We start from the raw sequence: 25,409 nt of genomic DNA, 5'->3' as shown, positions 1-25,409 counted from the left end.
AAATGCATGGGATACATACAAATTAACACGTGAAACAGAAGCCTATGATAGATACAAGTTGATCTGTATCAAAGTTACAAAGTTACAAAGGAGGTTAGGCAGGCAAAGGCAGATTACGAGAAATCTTTGGCAAAGGATGCAAAGAAAGAGAGCAAAGAGTTCTTTACTTATGTAAACTCTAGAAAGAAGGGGATGAATCAGAACGGTCCACTGGATGTTGATGGGTCAACAGTTGATTATCCTGCTCAGGTGACTAACAAACTAAACGAGTATTTTGCATCTACATTCACACATGAGGAGTTATTCAGGAAGAGGAATGGCAGCGAGCTAGATGATTTTGTAATAACTGAGAGAAAAGTGGAGGAAAAATTGTTGAAGATAAACACAAGAAAGGCACCCGAGGTGGATGGGATCTATCCAATTATATTAAAGGAGGCAGCAAAGGAAGTAAGCAAACCCTTAGCCATAATTATGAGAGCTTCCTTTGACTCAGGGGAGGTACCCATAGACTGGAGATGTGCAAATGTGATCCCAATTCACAAAGGAAGATCAAAGGCTGACACAAGTAATTATAGACCTGTGAGCTTAACTTCTGTTCCTGGAAAATTAATGGAGGCACTGGTTAAAGAAGCACTGCAGGATCATTTAGACAAGACTTCAGTTATAGCTCAGACACAGCATGGTTTTGTTAAGGGGAAGTCTTGCCTGACCAATTTGATTGGATACTATGATGCAGTCACAAAAGAACTGGATGCAGGGAATAACTTTGATATTATATACTTGGATCTTAGAAAGGCTTTTGATACTGTTGCACATGGAAGACTGCGGCACAAATTGGAGCAGTGTGGCATTGGACGCAAATTGCTGCTATGGATAAAGGGGTCGTTGAGGGGGAGAAGACAGAGTGCAATCAATGGACACTGCTCATCGTGGACTAATGTTATTAGTGGAGTCCCTCAGGGTTTAGTGTTGGATCCATTATTGTTTTCTGTATTTATAAATAATATTGATGATGGTATATCAAGCTTAATGTCGAAGTTTGCAGACGATACAAAGGTTGGAAGGGTTGTCAAGGACAATACTGACACTATGCTACTGCAACAGGAACTAGAAAAGTTGAGCAGATGGACTGATATGTGGCAAATGAAGTTTAACATTGACAAATGTAAAGTACTACACATGGGAAACAGCAACCCCCAGAGCAACATATCAACTCTTTTCATTCTCTACACTGTCAGTGGTAGAGAACGAAAAGGAACTGGGGGTAATTCTGCAGGTAGATATGAAGTTCTCTGAGCAGTGCAGGTGGTCTGCAAGAGTAGCTCATGGTGTCTTGTCAATGATATACAGGAATTTTTCTAGCAGCGATAAGGAGGTGATTATTCCCTTGTATAAGGCAATGGTCAGGCCACACATAGAGTACTGTATACAGGTGTGGAGGCCTCATTTCAAGAAGGATGTAGAGCTGCTGGAACGAGTACAGAGAAGGGCAACAAGATTAGTGAATGGAACAAAGGGGTGCTCTTACGAAGAAAGGCTTAAGTTTTGCAAATTACAGTGTCTGGAGACTAGGCACCAGCGAGGTGATCTGATAGAGGTGTATAAAGCCTTGAATGGTTTGAGCAAGCTCAATGCTGATGGGAGTCTTCCTCATGCTCAGAATAATCACCTGAGAGGGCATAAATTCAAATTGAGGAAAGACAGATGTAGGATAGACGTGCGGAAGTTTGCTTTTCTTTAGCCGGCGGGTAGTTGGTTGTTGGAACAGACTTCCATCCCTTGTGGTGGAGGTTGATAGCCTAAATAAGTTTAAGGCTCAGCTGGACACAGGTATTTTGAATGAACGGAGGGGTGAAGTGGAAGTTTTTTTTTTTTTTTGGCTGATTCTGCATAAGCTTGCTTTCTTGCATTATATGCCTCTACTAATACTAATGCTAATACTATTAAAGTTTTAGTATTTTATAATTTGTTTACTTATCGTCTTATTTCATATGAAATTAGGATAAAGTGTCATATTTTCTTCATTTTCTTATTAACCTTCAATACGATTGTGGTGTAATTCATTATTACCATTCAGAAAACATAAATGTTTTCAATAATTTTTAATTTTAGTAATCTTCCATGATATTTCAACTCTTTTATAATAACGATTATCACTAAGGGATTTCGTCATGTTTCTTGAATTTTCTCTGATGAAGTACTGAAAACGCTAAAATTCTCAAAACAGTGCAAATTTGACTTAACACCACTCTGATTCTCACCAGCTCAATTCCTCTAGAAAATCGTTATGACAGAATTTACGATTAAAACAGCGATACATATTTAAAAATCTTACCTATTTCTTCCTGGATATCGTTGTGGAGATATTGCAACACTGCTGTGGCCAGTTCAGTCGCGGTGTCATCGAACAACTGCAAAAAAAACAGACGGACAACTGCAGGATTCTTCGAAGATTGTTTTAAAACTCACCAAGAACATTGAGAAACTCTATAGGCGGTTGAAGGTCATTCGTTAGCTACTCTCTTCTCTCTCATTTCGTATACCTTTCGCCTAAATAATTTGTGGCACCAACTGTTTGCGTAATTTGCATCAACAGTTTTTGATAAGAATGGGTCGCTGAATAGCTAGTTAATGGCCTTGACCCGACTATCGAAATTCTCTCTCTCTCTCTGCTATAACCGTTGAATAATAACATTAGCTCAAGAAACAGTTAACGAATACAGCATTCTCCGTGTAATGCGATTTCGCACTATCCGTTTTCATTACTATGAGATTTTAATGTTTATAATTACAGAATTATTGTCCCATTGAAAAATTATTTGAGATTGGCATTTAGGAAATTGGCAGTGGATAATCTAGAAGTTGAAGCTGTTTCAGCAGAGCAGGATCTCTCAAACTAGAAGGTGGAATGTCGCGTGCTGTTATCAGCAAACCTGTGGACAGGACTTCCAATCAGTGGAAGAAGATCATTAATGTACAGGAGGGAACAGAGTACGTGAAAAGAAAAAAAATCTTTGGACACTCCATCAGAATCGGGAAGTTTGAACACAGACGTCCATCTACCATCACACACCGTGAGCAATCAGAGAGAAAACTGGCCTCGCAATTGAAGCACTCAAATGGCAGACCATAAGAAGGAATATAGGCCCTCGTGGGGTAGCACAGTTGGTATAATCACCGTCTTCCCCCCACACTGGGTGGAACAGACCTGAGTTTGAAGCCTATCAATGACGCGAGGAATTTTTATGAGTAGTTTTCACAACGTGGCCGAGTTAGTCGGTATCAGGAAAAGAGTAGCATGATGTTTTCTTCCGAAACTCGAGTTTTTCTTCCAGCAAACAGCAAATCGACCACATAACGATGCAATGTACAGACACATTATTATATAGCGCAAGGTGGTCTAAGTTGCTGATGCCCCCAAAACCCTACAACAACCAACCAACTATGGAACATAGAAACACAAGAAGGAATCTCATTTAGAAAACGTTTATGGCAAACACAATCGAATATTTTTTTTAAATGGGGGGGGGGGGCAACTGCCTGCTTGAATTTTGCCAAACGTTCATCAGGAATTTGTTCAAAGATAAGATAAGTAATAAGCAAAGATAACAACTGCAGATCGGCACTGATGGAATCTATATTGACTATACATCAAATATAAGATTATCTGTTTATGAGAAAATTTTCCGTGGAAGAAAAAACAGCAGGGAGTAAAAATGCGAAGCAAAACAGCAGTTAACTGTGGAGCATAAGTTTTAATTAAGAGCAAATGGAGAAATGCCATCAGACCTCAGAGACTTTATTTTTTAAAAGGAATATTCCAAAAATGAAAAAAACTGGCTTATGATATCACCACACGTGTGTGTATGTGTGTGTGTGTCCACTAATGAGTTTTGGTTATGGCTTTTGGAGTTTATGTTTGCAAACCGATATGAACGAAAGTTACATTACATGTTAGGGGAGGCATTCAAAGTACTCTGCTCGGAATGTTTTCATTATGCTTTGCTATTAAGGACTTTTCTCGTGTACTTCTGTATCTTCACGGCTATTGCGGTCATATGTGTGTGTGTGGAGGGGGAAACACTTATATGAAGTTTACTCCCGAGAGGTGTAAACTTTCTTTTTAATTTCTAGAAAGAGTTTGAACTTTTTAAATTCTGCTCGGAGTTTATGACTATTTCACCTTTTCTTAACGGATTACAATACTCATTGCATATATATATTTTCTTTAGTTTTTACTAAAAAATTAAATGTTTAAAGAAAGGAGAATTTTTTATACCATTTATTTTCAAAACAATATTAATTCTGCTGAAAATTAAACAAAGAAAAAACAAACAAACATAAAGATGAAGCTGTCAGTTTCTTCTATTTTTCTAGATTTAATCGCATGAAACTAAACGTGAACAATTTTTATTTATTAATTGTAAAATGGATTTTAATGATTCGAGAAAAAAAAAAAAACATTTTTAAAAACATTCAAAAGCTGGATAACATTTTAGAAAGTATTATTTACTCCTATTTTCCAATATTTCTAAAACTTATTTCAAATTTGGCACACTGTGAAGCGCGAAATTTGAATCTTGTTAACTACTATCCCCAGTGGATCGCCTTCGGTGTTTGTCAGATTATTGAAAACTAATAACGAGAAAAAAAATTATAAGCTAATCTTTTAAAAACACTTCGTATAAGTTTATTGATACCTAGGGAATACCTGAGACAGTTCGTTAGCATAGATACACTGCTACACCAGAACACGTGGTGTAACTGGTGCAGTTTTCGATGAAGCGGGACAAAATTTGGTTGAGTGGTGTACCACAGAGTAACCATCAAATGAAAGGACAGCGAGAAACTTCGGACAGGTATAAGGGACATTTACAGCGGTTGTATAAGAATTACCAAAAGGTCATATTACATAAGTCGATACAACGTGCTCGAAAATAAGGTCACATGACATCCGTACGGCGTATGATTCCCTCCAACCGCTAAACAGGCTGACAGCGGTGAACCATCTCGATATAAGGGGGTCTATACGATTCTGTGGCAACAAATCCCATTCTTTTAACACCGCAGATCTTATCTCAACAAGTGACCGAGGAATTGGCTGTTTAAGTGCAATGCGACGTCAGAGGGCGTCCCACACATGTTCGATCGGATTTAAGTCTGACGATGGTGCTGTCCATGGCAGTCGTTGGATATCTTCAATTTCAAGATATTCGTCCACCACTTCAGCTCTATGTGCAGTGGCGTTGTCCTCCACGAAAAGAAAATGTGGGCCAACCGCATCCCTAAAATGCCGCACATAGAGTTCCAAGATCTGTTTTCGGTACGGTAACCCCTTTTCAAACAAAAAGAGTGGTGGGCCGTTGATCATTATTTCGCCCCACGCGAGAACACTGCCTCCACCGTACGTGTCCCTTTCTCTGATGTCGGAAGGGATGGTACCGCATTCCTCGTTGTCTCCAGATGAATTAAAATCTAGAATCTGTTTGTAGGCTAAAACGAGACATCAGAGAACAGAACTGTATCCTATTTGTCAGGGCTTCAAAGTATTCAGGGATTCAAGGTATTTGTGTTTATATGGCGGTCTCCAGGGTTTTACCTATATGTCGGGGGTTAATGGGACCACTTTCTCCTTTGCGTAGAGTCCATTTGAATTGAGCCTTCCTAACACAGCAGTCTGCGCGCGTAGCACAGTGGTATCGTTACCGTCCTCCCCACACCGGGTACAAAAGGCCCGGGTTCGAATCCCGTCGATGACGCCAGGAACTTTAGTGGGCTTTTTTCACTCCGTAGCTGAGTTAGTCGGTCTCAGGCGTAGATAGCAAGGTTTTTCGTCGAACAAAACAGACAAACCAACCATAGAACACACGCAATTAACAGACATAAGACACAGCAGATGAATTTAATTATTCGGGAGGCGTAAAAAATAATAGTTTGGTTGTTTTTTTTCCCTAACACAGTCAGATTGGAAATGTTTTCACCTGTGGCCTCATCAACCTCAAGAGACAGTTGATGACAGGACATTGTAGGGTTCCGTGTTGCTGTAAGAGCAGGATATCGGTCTGTTCTGGATGAAGTAGCTCTTGGGCGACCTTGGCCAGCTCTTCTTGTACTGGTTCCGGTTTCCTGAAACTGCTTATACAGTGCCGAGATGACACTGCGTGACCAATTAGGCCAACGTGCTACCTCCGCCTACGTCTGCCCGGCTTCAAGTTGTCCAACGGCCCGCCATCTCTAAGAATCATCTAAACGACAGTGACCTGCCATCCTGAGCACTAGAGTTGTGGCTATCCCATTGAGCAAGCCAAAACAAACAAAAAAACAAAAACGGAATGAAGTGATGTAGTCGTAATCCGTGTTTTTTATAGGCATCAATAATTTGCATAATGTGCGGCTCTGTAAGGCGGTAGATCGATTTCTGTTGGATACTCACAATTTGCATGCCAGGCTGCCTATAATATCAAATATTCTCTTCGGAGACACTGTCCACAATAAAATATTCACGAAAACATTTTCTGTTAATTTTGTCGAGCAGTGCAGTTTATTGTACTATTCTTTATGCTCATAGAACGAAAAAAACATTTCGAGAGTAACTCACGTGTTGAGAAATGATTATTTCACATAAACATCATTATGTTAGTTCGACAGTTCTAAAGATAGATAGAAAATAACACAAATCAACAAACAGAAATATTTCGTAGCAGAACTACTAGTGCGTTACGCTATTGCTAGTGAAAAACAGTAACAAGAACGGTGGCTCTGTACCTGCTGTGTTAAAAATCTATAACTCTAGGAAAATGATAAAAAAAAAAAAAAAAATTAAAAGTCATACCCACTAAAAATTTGTCTATATTTACGAAGCTACAGAAAATTACAGCTTTTTTTTTTTTTTTTTTTTTATCGCCAACTGGCAATTAAAGCGGGCTCGTTATTATCGAGATGCACTTCAGGTGTAACGCTAGCACTGACAGGTTAAGTGCATAATAAAAATCGTAGCTACTCTACAAATAACACAACGTGTAAACCACTGGACAAAAATGACTTCGCCTTTATTTGTTTGATTTCTTACCTCCTTCAAGGCGAGATTGTACATCAAAGCTGCTCCTTTTTCCTGCATGGACGGATGATCGCTGAGGATGCTGTGTACCGCCGCTCGTACGGTGACCTTGCTGTTGTTGCAGGCTTTCCCTTCTTCTGCCCACTCCGATATGTACATAAGCCAGTCGAAACTGCTCGAGTTGTAACACAGATTGCACACCTAACAGAAACAGAACATCAAACTGAATTGGCGCATTTATGAAGTTGGAGAAAGTTAATTTGTTAATTTCAATAACCAAAATGCAAATTACAAAGGATTCTTCCTTTCCTATTAATGTCCTCCGCAAAAAGGGGAGATCTGGGGTTAAATCCCGTCGGAGGCTAAAGGGTCTTCTTAATAAATGTCCAAGTTATTTAAGTTTTAACAATCAAAAATTGTTAACACAGCAATACTTACTAATTTGGCTACTTCTTCTTGCTCTTCTATCGGCAAATTCTCTATCCTGTATAGGAAACTCATGATGTGGTGGTCTTTCCTGTCTTGGTGAAGTAAAAGAATAATGTCTTCTTTTAAAGCAGCTGCTTGAAGAATTTTAAGAATAAGAATGGGGACATCCCCCGGAAGGTTTCTGTCGTTTAGAAAGCGTCCTAAATTGGGATGGAAAATTGACAGTCGATTAGCCAATGAATCTACAAATAACAATTACCAGTAGTTTAATTTTATCAATTTTTAAAGTGATTTAACTAGTTTTGACTAACTCAGCACAGTTGGTAGGATTTCCGTCCTCCCCGCACAGGGTGGAAAACACCTGAGTTTGAGTCTCATCAATGACGGATGGAATTTTTATGGATCTTTTTCAAAATGGCTATTAGTCGGTCTCGGTGAGGGTAGCACGGTTTTTTCTCCCGGAAACTGCTGTTTTTCGTCCAGCAAACAGAAAATCGACCTCAGAACACACATAATTACAGAAAATATACACGCAGATGCTCCTAAAATCGTACTATAACAACAATAGTATGAGAGGCATTGAAAATTTCGTGGCTTGAGTATGAAGGATTTATTTGAGGAATCTGGTAAATGTTACTTTTCAACTTCCTTCGGAGTCAATAGACTTTTGCTACGGATGCAGCAATGCGTTGATTCCAGCTGCGAAAACAGTTTTCTCTTGGGGCTCAAGAATGCAAGCACTGCAGCAATGACATCACTGTTGGTACTCATCAACAGTGATGTCATTGCTGAGTAAAGGATGCCAGCCAAGTATTGTTTCAAATTAGGAAATAAGTGATAATCCGATGGTGCTAGATCTGATGAATTTTCGATGGCCCAGGATTTTAAAGCCGCACTCACGCGGTGCAACCATGGCAATGATAGGCTTGTGAGCAGATGCCTTGTCCTGGTGGCACACAAAAACTCACAGTGTTTCCCAACATCATATCGAGGTATGTGCTATACATGAAATGTGACAAAGAACGCAACGTTTGATAAAGGTCTTGAGGAACAAGTAAGATACAGATCCTCATTTTGGAAAATGGTACTAGAACGGTTATTTCGGATAACCATTATGTTGGATAAAAATTCTTTAGCATTTCGCGGTCATTGGGAAGGATTTTCGGAAGATTACAACGGCAATTTTTTATTGCAAGTCCGTTTACTTTCCTATTATGATGACGTAATGAAACAAATTATTAATAAGCCATCTCGTTCAGTAACTTGTTTAAACCCCACTATCCAAAATCAGTTAATAGAATGTTTAGGTACCAAATTAACAAAAGAAAAGTGTTACACTCAAAATTAATTCAGCACCATTCTATTCACTAATTTTGGATACTACTCAAGATCTCACGAAAAAAGATCAATTAAGTGTTATTGTACGACATGTTCACATAATTCGAAACGACGAAAATGAAAAATCCAAAGATTTTGAAATTTGTGAAACGTTTTTAGGATTCTATGACATGAATGATCATTCGGCAGAAATGATGACCTATAATATAATGAAAATATTAAACAAACTAAATATTTCCATTGAAAAATGTTATGGTCATGGATATGATGGGGCTAATGCTACGAGTGGGGTTTATAATGGTGCGCGGTCACGCATTAAGGGGATCCAATCAAATGCAGAGTACATTCGTTGTGCAAGTCACAATTTAAATGTAGTTATTAATGAGAGTTGTAATAACGTTTCATCATTTTTCTACATGCTTCAAATTTTGTATAATTTTTTCGGAAATAGTACAAAAAGAAGGGATCTTCTTTCTAAATTTACTGGGGAATCTGAAGTTACATTAAAAAAAACTCAACCCTACTCGCTGGTCTGGTAGATTACAGTCCATAACAGTTGTGAAAGTTCATTTTGTGGATATAAAAGCTTTGACAGAAATGAATCTTAAATCAACTAAAAAAGAGACCGAGACGAGGCGCGTAGAATAATTAAGCAAATGATGACTGTGCAATCTTGCAATGTTGGCTATTGAGCATAAATATGTATGCTCAATCATTAATAAAATCCAGTAAAATGGATTTTATTAATGATTTCGCAAATATAAAAGTAACATTTTAACTTTTTTCGTAAATTTATTAGCTATAGTATAATTTTTTATGTTTGTTAAATTGTATTTAATAAGTAGTATCATATTATAATATTAATTTTCATGTTTTTGATGTTTGTAAAATTATAAAGAAATCGTAAATAAAATACATATTTATGTTATTAAAATGATTCGACATTTTTTATATTATTATTAAAATCAGTTTATTTCCCGAGAAACTTTGGGTCACCCCCGGGACGGCTCTGTGCCAGAAGGGTGTGAGTATTTACAGACTAAGGTGCGAGGAACACATGTACAATAAACAAGAGTACATGCGTGCTCGACCCGAGACATTTACAGGATTAAATATACAATTGCATGGAGACAAAACAAAGTCTTTGTCAAATACAAATAGGCAAGTAAAAAAAAAGCATTCAGTCATGTCCAGGAGCAGGTGAAAATCATAGATTCATTATCTGGTAGCAGTTCTTAAGGATTTCCTTCCTATACAGCTTTCTTCACAGAACCTCAGGGTGTATCCTAAATTTATTGAAGTTCCGAAGACAATTGGCTGGAAACATGTTCCTCAAAGAATCAACGCTTGACAGCACAGAGGGAAACAGGGTGGGGGGAATGAAGGGATCCTCTTACCAAGAGAGATTTATGTTCAGAAAAAAGTGCAGCGGCTGGAGTCTAGGCACCTGCGAGGTGATCTGATTGAGGTGTATAAGGCCTTGAATGGGTTGAGCACGCTGAATTCTGATGGGATCCTTCCACTCGTTCAGATTACGAACCTAAGGGGGCATAAATTTAAATTAAGAAAAGACAGATGTAGAATAGATGTGCGAAATTTGCCTTTAGCCAGCGGGTAGTTAATTGCTGGAACAAACTTCCATCTGTCGTTGTGGAAGTTGATAGGTTAAATAAATTTAAGGAGGAACTGGACAAACATTTAGTGGGAATTGTTTTGTAAATTTTTTTTTTTTTGGCTGATACACTTGCTTTCTTGCATCACATGCCACTACTACTACTACTACTACAGGAGTCGGGGTGCTCCCCTCTTGCCCTCTTCGGGCCAGAAATTAATGTGGATACCGATGGAGCATCAATTCGCCCCGTTATAAGCCGTGTAAGCGTGGGGACATTTTTTATCATGGTAAGATGTCTCCAGGGAGTGGTGCCCAGATTTGCTTGTAGGATCGATCTGGAGATAGTTACGGGGTGGCCTAATCACGCTTATTAAACGACATTTATCAGCAGACATATCAACACGGTGGCCTACCACCCTGTTCATCCATCTAAGCAACCAGTACTCTAAACTGAGATACTTGTTAAGGTATGAGGCAGGGGCAGATGACCAAATTTCTGATGCATAGAGAGGAATCGGAGTAATACACCTCAGGATGTGCCGAACAAGCAGCGCTGGCTGATGCACACCAGCGAGCTCCTGACGCACTGCCCAAAGAGCCGCGTACGTCTTCTGCCTCATCCTGACAAAGTGAGGCTGAAAGGTGAGCCCAGGTGAGGCCAAGTCAGTATGGGAGGTCATTTTTTGCACCGGCTCCCCATTAACAAAAATTTGGATATCATTTTTGATTCCCTTTTTGGTGATCGGCAGTTGCGCTTATTTGGAAGGGCTCAGATGGAGCCCAATTGTGGCAAGATAATTTTCCAAACTCAATATCTGCCTGGAAGCTTGTTGGTTGATATGAATCTGATGATTATGATCTAGCTCACGTAGAACTTCAGATCGTCGGCGTAAGAGACAAAGTTAGGATTCTGAGCTAAGAAAGGCCCCAAAACTGCTGCAAACAGGAGAGCTGACAGTACGCTTCTTGTGGGATGCCTCTTGAAACGCAATAGTTACCTGGAACTCGTTGTGAGTCACAGACAAGTGTCTAGGAAATAAAATTGACTTCAAAATTTGAAGTAAGGTATCTGCCAGGCCGAAGTAGTGTTTCAGAATGGTAAAAAGAGCTGGGAGATGTATTCTGTCATAAGCCGATTTAATGTCCAGGACTATGATATCAATCTGTGATTTGCTGTTAAGGGTCCGCTAAATTCTGAAGAGGGTATCAAGAAGATTGGTAGTTGTCGATCTCCTGTGAAGAACGGTATGCAGGTACTCGGGCCTGTGTTCAAAGCAATGCTGGGCAATTGCTGGCTGAATTAGTTTTTCAAAAATTTTGAGTAAAGAACTGATGGAGATTGGTCGCAGGTCTTTAGGAGATTTGGGTTTCTTGATCTTTGGAATGGGCTTAACATGGCAAGTTTTCCTAATTGAAGGAACTATTTAAGGTTGCAGGATTTGTCTGAAAATGTGAAGGAGAAGGTTAACTACATATGTGCTGCAAATTTTGATAATGAAGAGCGGGAAACCATCCGAACCCACAGTAGGTTTGTTGGGTAGTTTATTTATGACATCAATTAAGGTCTATTTATTTCGATGTCAGTCAGGATCAGGAAAATCTGCCTGCAGTAAGCTGAACTGTGCCCATTCCTGGATAAGTTTCTGGTCAATAGATAGATGATGGTGATGCAAAAGGATCCTTCTACCCCTCTTCAACCTATCCAGAACACTATAACTATTCAACACTATTCAACCTATAAAGAAAAGGCAAGTCCTTGGTTAAGGACTTGCCTTTTCTTTTTCAAGAAGCATGCTCTTTCTTTCTTAAAGATGGAAAGGTCTGAGGGAAGTTGGGTTTTCTGCCATTTCCGGTAGGCCTTCTGCTTCCTGATGAAAACCATCTTAGTTTCCTTATTAAAACCCCGATTCGACATGTTACCAATTATGGCGATCCTGGCTGCACCACATTGTGCAATTAACTTCAGTTGTTCAGACAAGGGCATAATGGCAACCTCCAACGGCTCAAAATAGAAACGTCCCCAGTCAAACCCAATCAAGTATTGGAGAATGATCTCTGGCTTCAGATATTTAGTAGAGAAGGCCATCCTAGGCAAGTCAGCGGAGTACTCGTCAGGGAGCCCAAGGGAATTGCTCTGTAAGGATTGTTTACATGCAATTGGCAAGTGGTCAGATTGGAATCGAAAGTTGCTTGATAGCAGTTTTATGTCCTGCAAGTTGTGGAAGATTAGATCCAGCGCTTGACTCGCTCTAGTCTTGTGGACCAACTCACTCTAGTTAGTCCACAAGAGCATCCCCATGCCTGGGCAGTGGCAAGTTAAAATCACCCGCTACAACAGTTGGAATTTTAGGCACTAAACTGGTTGCTAGAGCTGAACTGCTAACCACGTGAGCAGTTCAGCTCTAGTCTTCATTGTGGTCTGGGGGATGTAAACCAGGCAGCATTGGATTTGGTGAAGGGGACTCCTCAACGTCGTGCAGACTGCCTCAAAGTTGTTCGACTGGCTCACTCGTGTCCTTATTGGCTGGAATCTATCGTTAAATAGGATTTAAAAACCTCTGCCCCGCCCGCTAATCCTATTATTCCCTATGTGTTTGTAAGGGGTTTTAAACGGGGTAAGATCAAGCTGTCTATCCGCCGTTAACCATGTTTCTGTAAGGCAGGTGACATCAAACTCATTAAGCAATAGGAGAGTCTGGAGACAATGAAGCTTGTTTTTTAGGCTGCGTACATTCTGCATAAACCACAGAATCTTTTCTTCGTGTGAACCTGGCAGCATGGCATCCTTTTGTAGTTATGGCTGTTTATCTCGACTAGGTCCCTTGTAGGCGATCGATCTGCTCCTATATTGGAACGGCTTTATGAGGGTGCCTACAGGTCAGCAGCTAGAATTCAAGACGATATGTTTTTGATTCGCAGGGAAGGAGATGATAAAGGAAGATTAGGTCGGATGTCTAGTTCTGATAGTCTAAGTTGATCCCATGCTCTTGGGCAAATTATACCTAATTAAAATTTATTTTAATAAAAATAAAAAGGCCCAAAATGATTTCTTGCCTAATGGCCCAAAAAACCTAGCTACGCCACCGCATCCAGGGATTAAACTAGATGGAGCTTCTAATAAGGGAGGAACCGATCTTTAAAATGTAGCCTCGAAGGAGAAGCAAGAAGCTTGGGAGCGAAGTGGAGAGCTGTTGGGGATTCCGTCAGCACACGGTGTCCCAAATGTTGGGCGCTGATACTTTCCCTGTGATTATTTTTACCGTGAAGATGAGTCTTCTCTCGTGCATTAATGTTGAAAACCTGGCCATCGGTGTTGTGTGCTGCTGTGGTAGGAGATGACACTTCCAGGTTGCCCACTTCAGGAGCCAGTATTCAGCGGTTTTTAATGGTTTAATTATGGTGTTTGCAGCAGAGCGCCACAACTCTACTCCATACAATACACCTCCGAAAATCATCGTCCTGATGTACATTTTTACTAGGTTTGTGTTCTGAATGTGTAACAAGTGCTACTTGGCAACTCACCGTTTCCTGTTGAATTTAGCACAGAGTTCTTCTATATGATGATGATGATGATGGCATCTTAATTTTCTGTCGAAGATCTCTCTGCTTTTCCATGCAGGGGATCAGGACTCCGTCAATCGCAGGCTAAATTATGGTTGGTGTGGGTTTAAGTGAGAATACCATGATGGCAGATTTCTCAGGGTTAACTTGCAGATCAAATTTCGTGAGGTACTGCTGTTCTTCTGATAAGGTCTTGTTGATGGTTACTGTGGTGTCTTTTGCTTCATTGGTCGAATTTATTTTTGTTAAGATGCGCATATGATGTCAAATATGTTCTTAGATGATAGCTGTGAAAAGAATTCCAGACAGGCCTCCTCCTTGCGGCACACCTGGTTGTATTTGTCTAGTACACCTTTGCTTTCCTATGTACATTTGAATGGTTCTATTCGGAAGAAGAGACGTCAGAAACTTCAATACTTGGCCTGTTATGTGATAGTAATTTCGAAGGAGTTTAAGCAAGGCTGGGATGTGGACACTATCGAACGCAGCTTGTAGATCAAGTTATCTGATTGCCATTTCTTTTTTCTCCTCAAACAATCCAAGGATGGCATTGGCAGTCATCATCAGGTTACTAACTATTGATCTGTTTTGCAAAGCATAATGAATTTGCTGAGGCGTGTGAGGGAGAATGTGCGTGGTAAGTGTTTTCAGAACAGTTTTTTTCAAGCAACTTCAATAAACACGAGGAACAAGAGATGGGTCTAAAGCGCCTGGCTTCAGTTGGCTGGGAAACTTTTGGGAGTGGCATTGTGGGTTGCAGAAATCTTCGAAATGCATTTGTAGATGGGATATATATATATCTGTGAATGAAATCCAATAAAAAGGCCCCACCCGATATACCTAATTGCTATAAATATCTTCCGAAAAGGGTAAGATGCGTAATTAATGGAAATATGAGAAATCATGCAAATGGCAATCATGACAACCATACATACATTTTATTGCATTAACTTGTACAAACTGAAATGACAAATTAATGTAATAGTATTATGTACTGTAAATCAGCAAAATAAGTCCACAATATTTTGTTGTTCCTCCTAGAGCGCCAATTACAGCCTTGCAACGATCTGGCATAGAGTTAATCAACTTCTGGATATACGGTTGCCCAATTTCGTGGTACCACACCCTTACAATGCTCTCCTGCAGCTGAATCTTACTTACTGGTTTCTTCTGAGCATTTTAGACGACATTATCACCATGAGCAATTTTCAATCCACTGCAGGATGAAGGCCTCTCCAGCAACTTTCCAGTTCCTTCTGTTTTGTGCAATGGCCATCCATTTACTACCCACAAACTCATGAATTTCAACTGTCCATCTCCGTTGCTGTCTTCCAGGTTTTCTCTTAGCTCCTCTTGCGTACCATTCTGTTATTTTCTTAGTCCATCTGTCATCATGTCTTCGAGCTATGTATCCTGCCCAAGGCCATTTTAGTTCTTTAGTTTTGATAAGAATTGTCCTTTATTGAGTTTGCTGACTAATCCATGTGTTTCTCTTCTTATCTAAGTCTGATTCCCAATATAATTCGTTCCATTCTTCGCTGTGTAGTTCTTAGCTTCTCTTCCATTCTTTTGGTGAGTGCCCAAGTTTCACTTCCATAAGTCATGGTGGGGAGTATACATTGGTTCATTATTTTACGTTTCAGACAAATTGGGATATTGCTCCTCAGTATGTGACTATATTTCCCCAATGTTATCCACCCAAAATTTATTCTTCTCCTGACTTTCAGCCATTTATCATTATTACAGCTAAGACTTGTCCCAGATATATGAGTATATGACTCCACCTTTTCAATTACTGCTCCTTCATTCATTATTTTCCTTTAGCATACTTATTCATCATTACTTTTGTTTTAGCCATATTCATCTTTAGTACAAAATCCTTACTAACTCTGGATAACTGATTAAGATTTTCCTCTAATTCTTTGGGATCGTGGCTTATGACCACAATGTCATCTGCAAATCGTAAATGGTTTAGGTACTCTCCGTTCACATTGATTCCTTTCTGCGACCAGCCTAATCTTCTGAAAGCTTCCTCAAGGGCAGCAGTAAACAACTTCGGAGGTATTGTGTCTCCTTGCCGATATTGTGTCTCCTGGTACATTATGTACCAGCAATTTTCAATAGGGTTCAAACCTGTCTGGACTGCTGCCGAGCCAGTCCAATACTGTAATGCCAGCATTTCTGAGGTATGACTGCATTTCCAGCCCATCTGACCGGCGGGGAACTTTACAGTCGGTGTTATGCAGTCAGGATGGTATGCCTCCGATTTTCGTCTACTGACATATCTCTTCCCATCCGAGCCATGCAAGTTGAATTTCGATTCATCAGAAAAGAAGACGGTGTTCGATTGCTCTTTTGTTCATGAAACATGAGTTTTAGTCCAAGAAAGTGGCTTCTTCCTCATTTGTTGGGTCAACAAAGGTTTCTTCTTGGGCCAATAGCCATGCAGACCACATTCCGAAAGCCGTCTTTGGACAGTTCGTGCACTTGTTTCAACACCAGAGGCCATCTCAAAGTCCAGTTTTATATCAGGAGCACTAGCATGGCGATTACGAAGGCACAGCAGTTTCAAATATCGATCTTGGGAAGGTGTAGTCACTCTCTTATCTAGGTCTTCTCTTCACATCACTGGTTTCACGCTTTAATTTCAGCACCCGGGATACTGTTGACTGGTGGCCTATTTTATCAGCGAGCCTATTTTTATCAGCGATAAAATATATCAAATAAAATATACAGCGAGCCTATTTTATCAGTGATAGTACGCGTAGAAAGCCCTTCTTGGGACAGAGCAACAGCTACACTTTTTTTCTTGGTGCCAACTGAACATATGGAGCCATGGAGCCAGCTGAACATATGGAACACACTGCCGCAAAACAGGATACTAATGAGTGTATATACCCTTCCAACGCCATATTAATAGAAACGGCTGATGCAATACCTTGCAATTACTGTCTGATTCAATACCTTGCAATTACTGTCTGATGCAATAGAAGCGTTATCTGACGCAATACCTTTTCTTTGCGACAAACAAAATGACTATAATCAAACAATATCTTATACATTTCACTACAAATGTTACTTTTTTTTTTTTTAAGGTGATGCAGTTTTTGTCTGCCACTGTACATTTGCGAAAAATATTCATCATCCTAAAAAAATCGCATGGTATCGGATTAAAAGATCTAGTTATCCTGTCATCTTTTGATTTTTTTCAAAAAAAGAAAAAAATATACACAATGCAGCTGTTACCACTTACCAATAACGTCGAGATGTGAAGTTCCAAGGGCCCATGCCCCTCCTTCGGACATAAGATATTCGTGAAACTCGCTTACTGCCTGTCTCTCATCTGGATTCAGCGCATCCTGCACTATTTCGATTAGATGCTTGATCAGTGCTACGCCCTGTTGGAAATAAATCAGTTTCAATCAGTAAGCATGGTAGACCCATAAATTCGGTGCATGATAGTTCGGTGTACGAGACAATTTGGTGAATGGCATTTCGCTGTATGTGACAATTGGGTGAAAGACAATTTGGACCAAAGAGAATTTGATGGCTACGACGATTCGGCGAATTCTCTGAGAGAACTGGATGCATGGCAAAGCAAAACAGAAAATGTACCCTTTTAACACGCCACGCTGTAAATGGTGAATTTAGTGATCACAATACGTCTGCGCGAGTAGCACAGTGGTTATTTTGGGTTTTTTTTTTTTTTTTTTTAGGAGCATTAGCAACTAAGGCCATATTGCTCCGGGGATATGCGGTGGTCACTCCCTGACCTTTCCGCATCCTCCGTATTTGGTGGCTCACGGGCTCGAACCCCGGTCTAATCAAGAAGCGTGTGCTACGCACTGCTGCTCCTGCCCACCTGGCTACGGAGGCGCCAAGCACAGTGGTATTGTCACCGTTCTCCCCACACCGGGTGGTAAAGGCCCGGGTTCGAATCCCGTCGATGACGCGAGGAACTCCAATGGGCTTTTTTCACTGCATGGCTGAGTTAGTCGGTCTCAGGCGTATATAGCAAGATTTTTTCCCGAGAAACTGGGGTTTTTCGTCCAGCAAAACAGACAAATCGACCATAGAACACACGCAATTAACAGACATAAGATACACAGCACGGCAGATGAATTTCATTATTCGGGTGACCTAAAAATAACAGTTTTTTTTTTTTATCTCGTTACCGTTTCTTGATATTTTATATTTTTGATAAAAAAATACTCTCCACCTTCGTTTTTTAATGCACATTCTACTTTTTTAGGAGATTCTATTAAAAAAGTTCCACAGACATGTTAAAGACAGGGATACAACAGAACTTTGTTCGCACTTTACTTTCACTTCTGCGAGTTGCATTTTTTAGAAAATACACGTGGAGGGGTTAAGGGTAGGCGGGCAAGCTTTCCTGAAGAGTGTGTAGGGGTCGGAATTGGAGTCCAAGTCCTTTATATGGTAAAGTGCTTTGGCCCAGTGAGGCGTGTTCATCAGGTCCAGAGGCGGTGGGTTAAAAATGGATAAAATATATATATTATTTTTTTTTTCCTAAATTTCTGCATCCTCCTTTCTAAGTTGGAAACATTTCTCTTGTTTCCTAAATCTTTTACTTCATTGATTTTGTTAATTTCTGATCTGTGTGTGTGATACACCGAATTGTCGTGCGTGCACCAAATTGTCGTACTCACCGATTGGGGTAGTTACATGGTTAATCTATCATATAAACTAGGGATTTTCATTATGTGAAACACAAATCAACTACAGAATATGCAATTTACCACGATGTACTGACGCTTGGTAGCTCCTACATAAATTTTAACGAACCCAACGATTTTCTCCAAAAAAGTATCTTACACTGTAGGTGTCCAAGAGAAAAACTTGGCAACGTCTTCTTTCCTGGGGATTCATATCACCCTCTGCCCTTGTTATTGCTACTGCGTTTGTTGGCGTTCCACAGGTCTCCTATCTATGAGACCGTTGCATTTTTTTTTAGCTGAACTTCAGTGTGGTAGAATGGAGATTTCGGTCGTACTCAACGCTGACATGGCACTTTGAAAGTCACACTTCTTACATTCGTTTACCAAGCTTGCATTCCCACTCTCAAAGAGGATGTTAAACTAAGAGGAAGGACCACACGAAGGAGCATGAAGTGGTTTATGATAGCAGACACCAATAAACCAGCTAATTCTCTTGATATCTGAAGATATAAGGGCTGCATTTAAGGGACCAAATTTATGCTCGCATTGAATATAATACAATTTTCAAATAAAAGAACGTTATTCATGATTAACCGAGACAAACATAATGGCTAACAAAATCCCAAAATTTATGAAATTTGCTTTGAATGAATACTTACATCAATATCCTGGTACACAACTGGAGGATCCTGATATCGTTTTGATCTTCTAGAGACGTACGCGCTGCTATCTCCTGTATCTTGACCTGACTCGTCGCCGGAATCCGATGGTCGAACAGCAGACTGCGAGCTCCCTGCTGTTGTTGTTGTTGGAGTTGCTTTTTCACCTTCAGGAGGTGTTTCTTGACTCTGTGCTGGATGAGAACTGGGTTGCTCGCTCGAAGATTCTTCATTCACCTGTTCCTTTTCGGATGAAGTGACAGAGTTAGCTTTTGCTTCTTCCGAAGAAACGGCGGCACTCTCACCACTGCCTAACGCTTCGCCATTGATTCTATTACTTGTGTCCTGTTTCTGCGTTGTATCAGGGACTGGTTTCCCCTCCGAAGAGCTGTCCTGTTTATCGTTAACTCCAGCCTGCACTTCACCATTCACTGTTGGCTTCACTGTGTTACTTACTGGCTCGGCCATATTGTTATTAATTTTATCCGATGTTTCGTTCTGGGAAACGTTAGGCCGTTCGTTACTTATCGTTCCGTTCAAAGATGAAGTCGACTGATTATCTGATGCTCTTCTGCCGCTGCCGTAAAGAGAACCAAAACTAAGTCCTTTCGATCCTTCTGCTTTTAAACACAAGTTCTCGAAGTATTCTTTCAGAGTATCACTCAGAGGCCTACAATTAACACATTTAGATTAATGCTTTTAATCATCTTTCAACGGTTCAAATAAATTACTGAAAAGTACTGTATAATAGTTACACGAAGGTCATGGCAAAGGTAATCTTTTACAATTTTTTAACAAGTTTATGTTTATTATACAATAATGTTACTTGTACACTGTACAGGTACATCCTATATTTTATTATGCTAATTTTTGTTGCAACACCACTCATGTGTTAGTTTAGATGCTTACCCTTTTGGTAAGAGCCAAAGCAACTAAGTCTATGAGGCATTAACATATACCTGTCTGTAATTGCATGTATTTTTCGGTTGGTTTACTGGACGATAAACCTGAGCTTCTGGGAGAGGAAAACCACGCAACTTTCGCCTGAGACAGAATAACTCAGCTATAATGTGAAAAAGGTCCAACAAATTCCTCGCGTCATTGACTGGGTTTGAAATCAGGCCTTTTATACTCAAATGTGGGAGCACGGTGATTATAAATACTGTGCTATCCGTCAGAATATACCCCCGAGAAGGCAACTTCTTAGAAGTCAAAAAGATCGGCGTGTCCGTCTTCTATGGATGTTATCCACTTTTCCCATCGATCAACTGCTCCGACCTACAGAACTGTACCCCCATACCACCATCTGTGGTCGTTTATGGATACTTCCAACGCTCTCCTCACCCATCAAGAATTTAATAGCAACACGCTACTTCTGATGGGCATTCATAAGAGGCAGCCATATTTGCAACTGCTGCATCGCTTTCCACCTGTAGGAAAGCGATGTCAATTAGTACGAATACAATATGATACACAGGTGTACAAGTAACAATTACAATACTGTAGAATTGGGACATCCAATCTTTTCCTGCAACTTGCCAAACTTTTCCAAAGGAGTGACACAAGTGGTGAAGAGAAACCACCATCTGTGATAGGTGGCGCACTATGGCCATAGTTGCCGATGCGCCTAATAAATCCCTAAACCACCACCAACAACATCTGTGATGGAGGACTCGCGTGGAACATTACGTTGGAAATGCCTCGCGTGCCACCTAGGAGTACGTCCAAAAGCTACTGGAATTAATACCCCGCTTCCCTATTGATCTACCCTCGTGGGTAGCACTGTTAGTATAATCACCGTTCTCCCCACCCCAGGTGGAAAACACCTGAGTTTGAATCCTGCCAATGCGTTGAGGAATTTTTATGGGCATATTTCACAACGTGGCTGAGTTAGTCGGTCTCAGGAGAGTAGCATGCTTTTTTCTCCGAGAAACTTTGGTTTTCTTGTCCAGAAAACAGAAAATAGACCACAGAACGCATGCAATTTACAGATATATTACACTGGTGTGGAAAACTTAAGGAGTCAGGTTTTCACCTGTAGCTTCTCATAGGAATGGCCTGGATATGGGAAAAGCATACCAAAGGAACCTCGTCAGGTACAGAAATGATGGAGGAAACAACAACGACACAACAACGGAAACAAAACGGTACAGAGGGACTTTATTCAAAAATGGCAACATAGCATTGGCTGCCATGATACAGATGCATCACTGCCAAAGATGGAACAAAAGGAAGAGGTGGTCCTCAGTAGGAGATATGGCCACCCCTAATGTCGATGCAGGCTTTGCACCGCATGTCCATACTTAGAACAATGTTGTTGATAAGTTCTTGCGGTAACATTGTCCATTCCTCTGTCAGCGCCATCTTCAGCTGGTGAACATTTTCTGGAGGGTGTGGACGTGCCACTAGGCGTCTCCCCAGAGCGTCCCATATGTGTTCGATGGGATTTAGATCGGTGGAACGGGCAGACTAATCCATACGAACAATGTCCTCACTTTTCAAAAGCATATCAACAGCTGCAGTGCGATGAGGTGTAGCGTTATCATCCATAAATACGAACTCTGGGCCAATGGCACCTCGGAACAGATGCACATGGGGAAGGATTACCTCAGTACAGTAGCGTGTAGCGGTTACAGTACCGCCTTCCAGTATGTGGAGTTGTGTACGTCCATCCAAGTCTCGCCTCCCCAGAGGAGAATACCTCGACCGCCATATCGATCCCTTTCAGTGATGTTTGCGGGGTGATACCGTGTGCCAACCTCTTGCCAGATTAGCTGACGTCCAGAATCGCTGCTGAGACTGAATCTACTCTCATCAGTAAAGAGTACCTTACCCCCATTGCGCTGCTCTCCAGTCCTGGTGTTCGATGCACCACTGTAAACGGTGTCTCCGATAGGCAGGTGTTAAAGGGACACAGCGTACTCGCCGTCTGGAAAACAGTCCACACTTTGTGGAGTCTCCTGGAAAAAGTAAACCGCGATATCCTGCGTCCTGTGCAGCTGGTTTGCAATGGATCCCACTGTCTGGTGTCGGTCCCTCTTGGCCTGTAGGAGTATATAGCGGTCATCATTGGGCGTTGTTTTTCGTGGACGACCACCACTGGTCCTTCGAACAGCTGTACCTGTCGTTTTGAAGGCCGACCACGCACGTGAGACGATGTAATGGGCGATACCGAACTCTGCAGCCACACTCCTCGCACTTCGACCTTCCCAATTATTCGACCCCGGGTAAAGTCATCCGGATGTTGTCTACTGGCCCTTGACAAAGCTTCCACCAGTGATTCTTGCCGATGCCGACACTTCTCTCTGCAGGGGATAAACTAATGGGATTGCTGCCTTCATCTCTTCTCCGTGAAGCTCTTTTGCTGACGCCGCCTCTCCATCGGCGTGGGATTAGATGCTTTCGGGCTCTTTTGTTGGCCTGGGACACTCTCCAGACGGGATTTTAACCACCCTCGATGAATCCTCATCGAAGGGGTTCTGCTGACGCTGGTCAACTGACAGGCGTGGGATCATCTGGCCGTCTGGGCCTCTGCTGGGGGTAGTAATCCGCTCTGCCTACCCTTGCTTCCTTCCCCTTTTCTTACCTTTCCTGTCAAACTCGCTCCTCTCTTGCTTTGCAAGTGGGGAGAGAGCCCGTCAGGCGTTCCTTCTACCTTCCTGGCCCGGCTCCTTGTGCCGGTGGACGGATGCTGAAAGGCTCCTGCCATGGTGATCGAGCCTCCCAGTAAATAAGAGGTCAGTCAAACAACACACTACTCACACATAACCCACACTGACTGGCCTTGCAATGTTGTGCATACATCACAGAGTATTCAACGCGGATTTGTGGGGAACCACAGGAACCGCTTGACAAAAACACTATGTCCACTATGGCCATTTCGTTGTTTGTATGAAACCAATCGAACGTCTGTAACAATCGTGCTGACCATTCGGTAATTTGCACACAACTGCTGAACTGCTGCGTTTATCTGTTGATGCGAGCCCTCTCGTCACGATTCAAATTTTTGCATGTGCACCAGCTTTATATCGAACGGCCACAGTTATGCAAATCGCCACAGGGTGTTTCGTTTGATTTTTGGTTGTAACCTTTAGAAATAGTGTTGTGCTTAAGTTTTGCACACCAGTGTATGTACGCAATATGTCTTAAATTGCGGATGCGCCTAAAACTCTACAACAACAACCGATCTGCGCCTGGAGCCATTAAATTTTTTTTGCAAACTACGTAAAGGAATTTTATGTAAAAGTATTAACAGGCTTTATGTTTATAAAACAAATCTGATATAGGTTAAAGAAAAAGCATTCATCTCTCACAGAATCTGTATCCTGAGAAACTACTTACCTGCATTAAATTAAAACAAAAAGGCTATAAATATAAGACGGAAAATAAGGTACTCGTCACGCTGAAACCAGGATCAAAATTTCTGGTAATGAAAGTAGAATTTACACTGTACACTAGCGCTTTCCAAACTTTTTTTTTCTTTGATTTTGATACACTGTGCATGTATCAAAATTAATTCAGCACCCAACCAAGAATTTTGCAATAATTCAGCATCCCGTCCTCATTTTTGCTCCTTCCAATTCAGTTGACTGTGAATGCAAAGATACTCAATTTCCTTTGTTTCGGGCCAAAAATATGTAAATAAGATGAAACAGTGGGAAGATCAAGGCTATTTGAACTCCCAGAGGATCAGTTATTAGCATTCAGAGAAACAGAATGCCCATAGTTCGCCGATTTCCAATTATAAAGCAGGCGAAGAAATAAATGTCCTCAGTTTTTATGCATTAATCAATAATTACATTTTAATCAATCATTTATATCAATATATGAAAGGAAATCAGTGAAAACAATGCTATGATGCCAAAATTAGCGAAACCCTTTGGACAAGATGCGACACCCAATTTGGAAAGCTCAGCTGTATGCTTTCGTTCATTACTGATTTTTCAGTTCGGTTGTATAATTTTTCCCATTATTTTTTTTTTTTTTTTTCACACTGGAAGGCGTGGCATTTACAACTTACAGGTAAATAAGTGTCACACGTGCCGCGGTTTGGCCTTTTCTGCTATAGAATATATATAGCTTTGTAAAAAAAAAAAAAAAAAAAAAAACTATAAGGCTTTAGTTTTTTATTTTGGAGGAAACCTACATAGATATCCTCCAAACAGTATAATCATGAATTCATGATTATACTGTTTATAAACAGTATATAATCATGAATGTTTGCAACAAATTCTGCATCATCCATCCAAAAATTATTTAAGCAATTTGCACATAATAATGAATGGATGAATTTAATAATGGATTCGTTACATTTCATAGATTTACAGGTTTGAAAACCGTACAAGTATTTCTTTCCCTTTGGACAATGCAAGTACACAATAAATGATGTTTCCCGTATCAACAGTTAATTTACAATCTGTGCAGTTCCAGCTCTTTTTAACAGCTGCAAACTCAGCTGTTATAGTCTTATAAATTTTAAGAAAGCAAAAATTCTTGCACTGTGACAAAGTCTTATAACCTTTACCAATACTGGGCCATTTGGCGATGTGGAAGGCTTTTAATAACTTGGATCATTAGTAATAGATAGCTATCAAAAGTAAAAGACAAGCCCAACTTCGCTCAGTACCCTTGGGGGCACAGTTGGTAGAATCGCCGTCCTCCCCACACATGGTGGAAAAGACCCGAGTACGATTCCGTCGATGATATGAGGGATTTCTATGGGCCTTCTTCACAAGGTGGCTGAGTTAGTCGGTCTTAGGCGAGGTAGCACGATAGCCTTAGTCGCTGATGCACTGTAAACCCTACTACAATCTCAGTAAGTAAATCCAATCTTATTATTCTTGAAACTAAAATAAAAGATTTAGAAATCAATTAGCACAGCCATCTTTTTATATGGAGCCAAAACATGGAACATCTTCAAAAAGTGAGGTATTTAGATGATCAGTTCTTTTGGAACAGCTTATTGCTCACGATCTTGGAATATAATTGGAAAGAAATTATTCCAAGCTTTTTTTTTTTCACTAAGCAAGAACCACTCGTTGGCATAGTGGAAAAACTGAAAACATCATCAT

The 25,409-nt window shown here is 40.6% G+C and overlaps 1 protein-coding gene across 2 annotated transcripts in view; it reads right to left on the bottom strand.

Moving 5' to 3' along the window:
• Positions 1 to 25,409, bottom strand: part of LOC150076797 (uncharacterized) — an 81,715-nt gene that overhangs the window by 7,323 nt on the left and 48,983 nt on the right. The window contains exons 5-10 of one of the 2 annotated variants that reach the window (XM_090386620.1): positions 19,339 to 20,008; positions 17,254 to 17,398; positions 7,496 to 7,686; positions 7,070 to 7,258; positions 6,766 to 6,768; positions 2,336 to 2,411 (exon numbers count right to left, since the gene is read on the bottom strand). In XM_090386620.1, the coding sequence (XP_090242746.1) occupies positions 2,336 to 2,411; positions 6,766 to 6,768; positions 7,070 to 7,258; positions 7,496 to 7,686; positions 17,254 to 17,398; positions 19,339 to 20,008 (1,274 nt within the window). The remainder of the gene's footprint in view (positions 1 to 2,335; positions 2,412 to 6,765; positions 6,769 to 7,069; positions 7,259 to 7,495; positions 7,687 to 17,253; positions 17,399 to 19,338; positions 20,009 to 25,409) is intronic. The other variant, XM_090386619.1, reaches the window with a different exon arrangement.

The sequence above is a fragment of the Mastigoproctus giganteus genome, chromosome 12, assembly GCF_048544385.1.
Source record: "Mastigoproctus giganteus isolate SK-2022 chromosome 12, ASM4854438v1, whole genome shotgun sequence".
Classification (NCBI taxonomy): Eukaryota; Metazoa; Arthropoda; class Arachnida; order Uropygi; family Thelyphonidae; genus Mastigoproctus; species Mastigoproctus giganteus.
The sequence above is the reverse complement of the archived record's forward strand: the minus strand, read 5'-3'. Positions and strand labels throughout refer to the sequence as shown.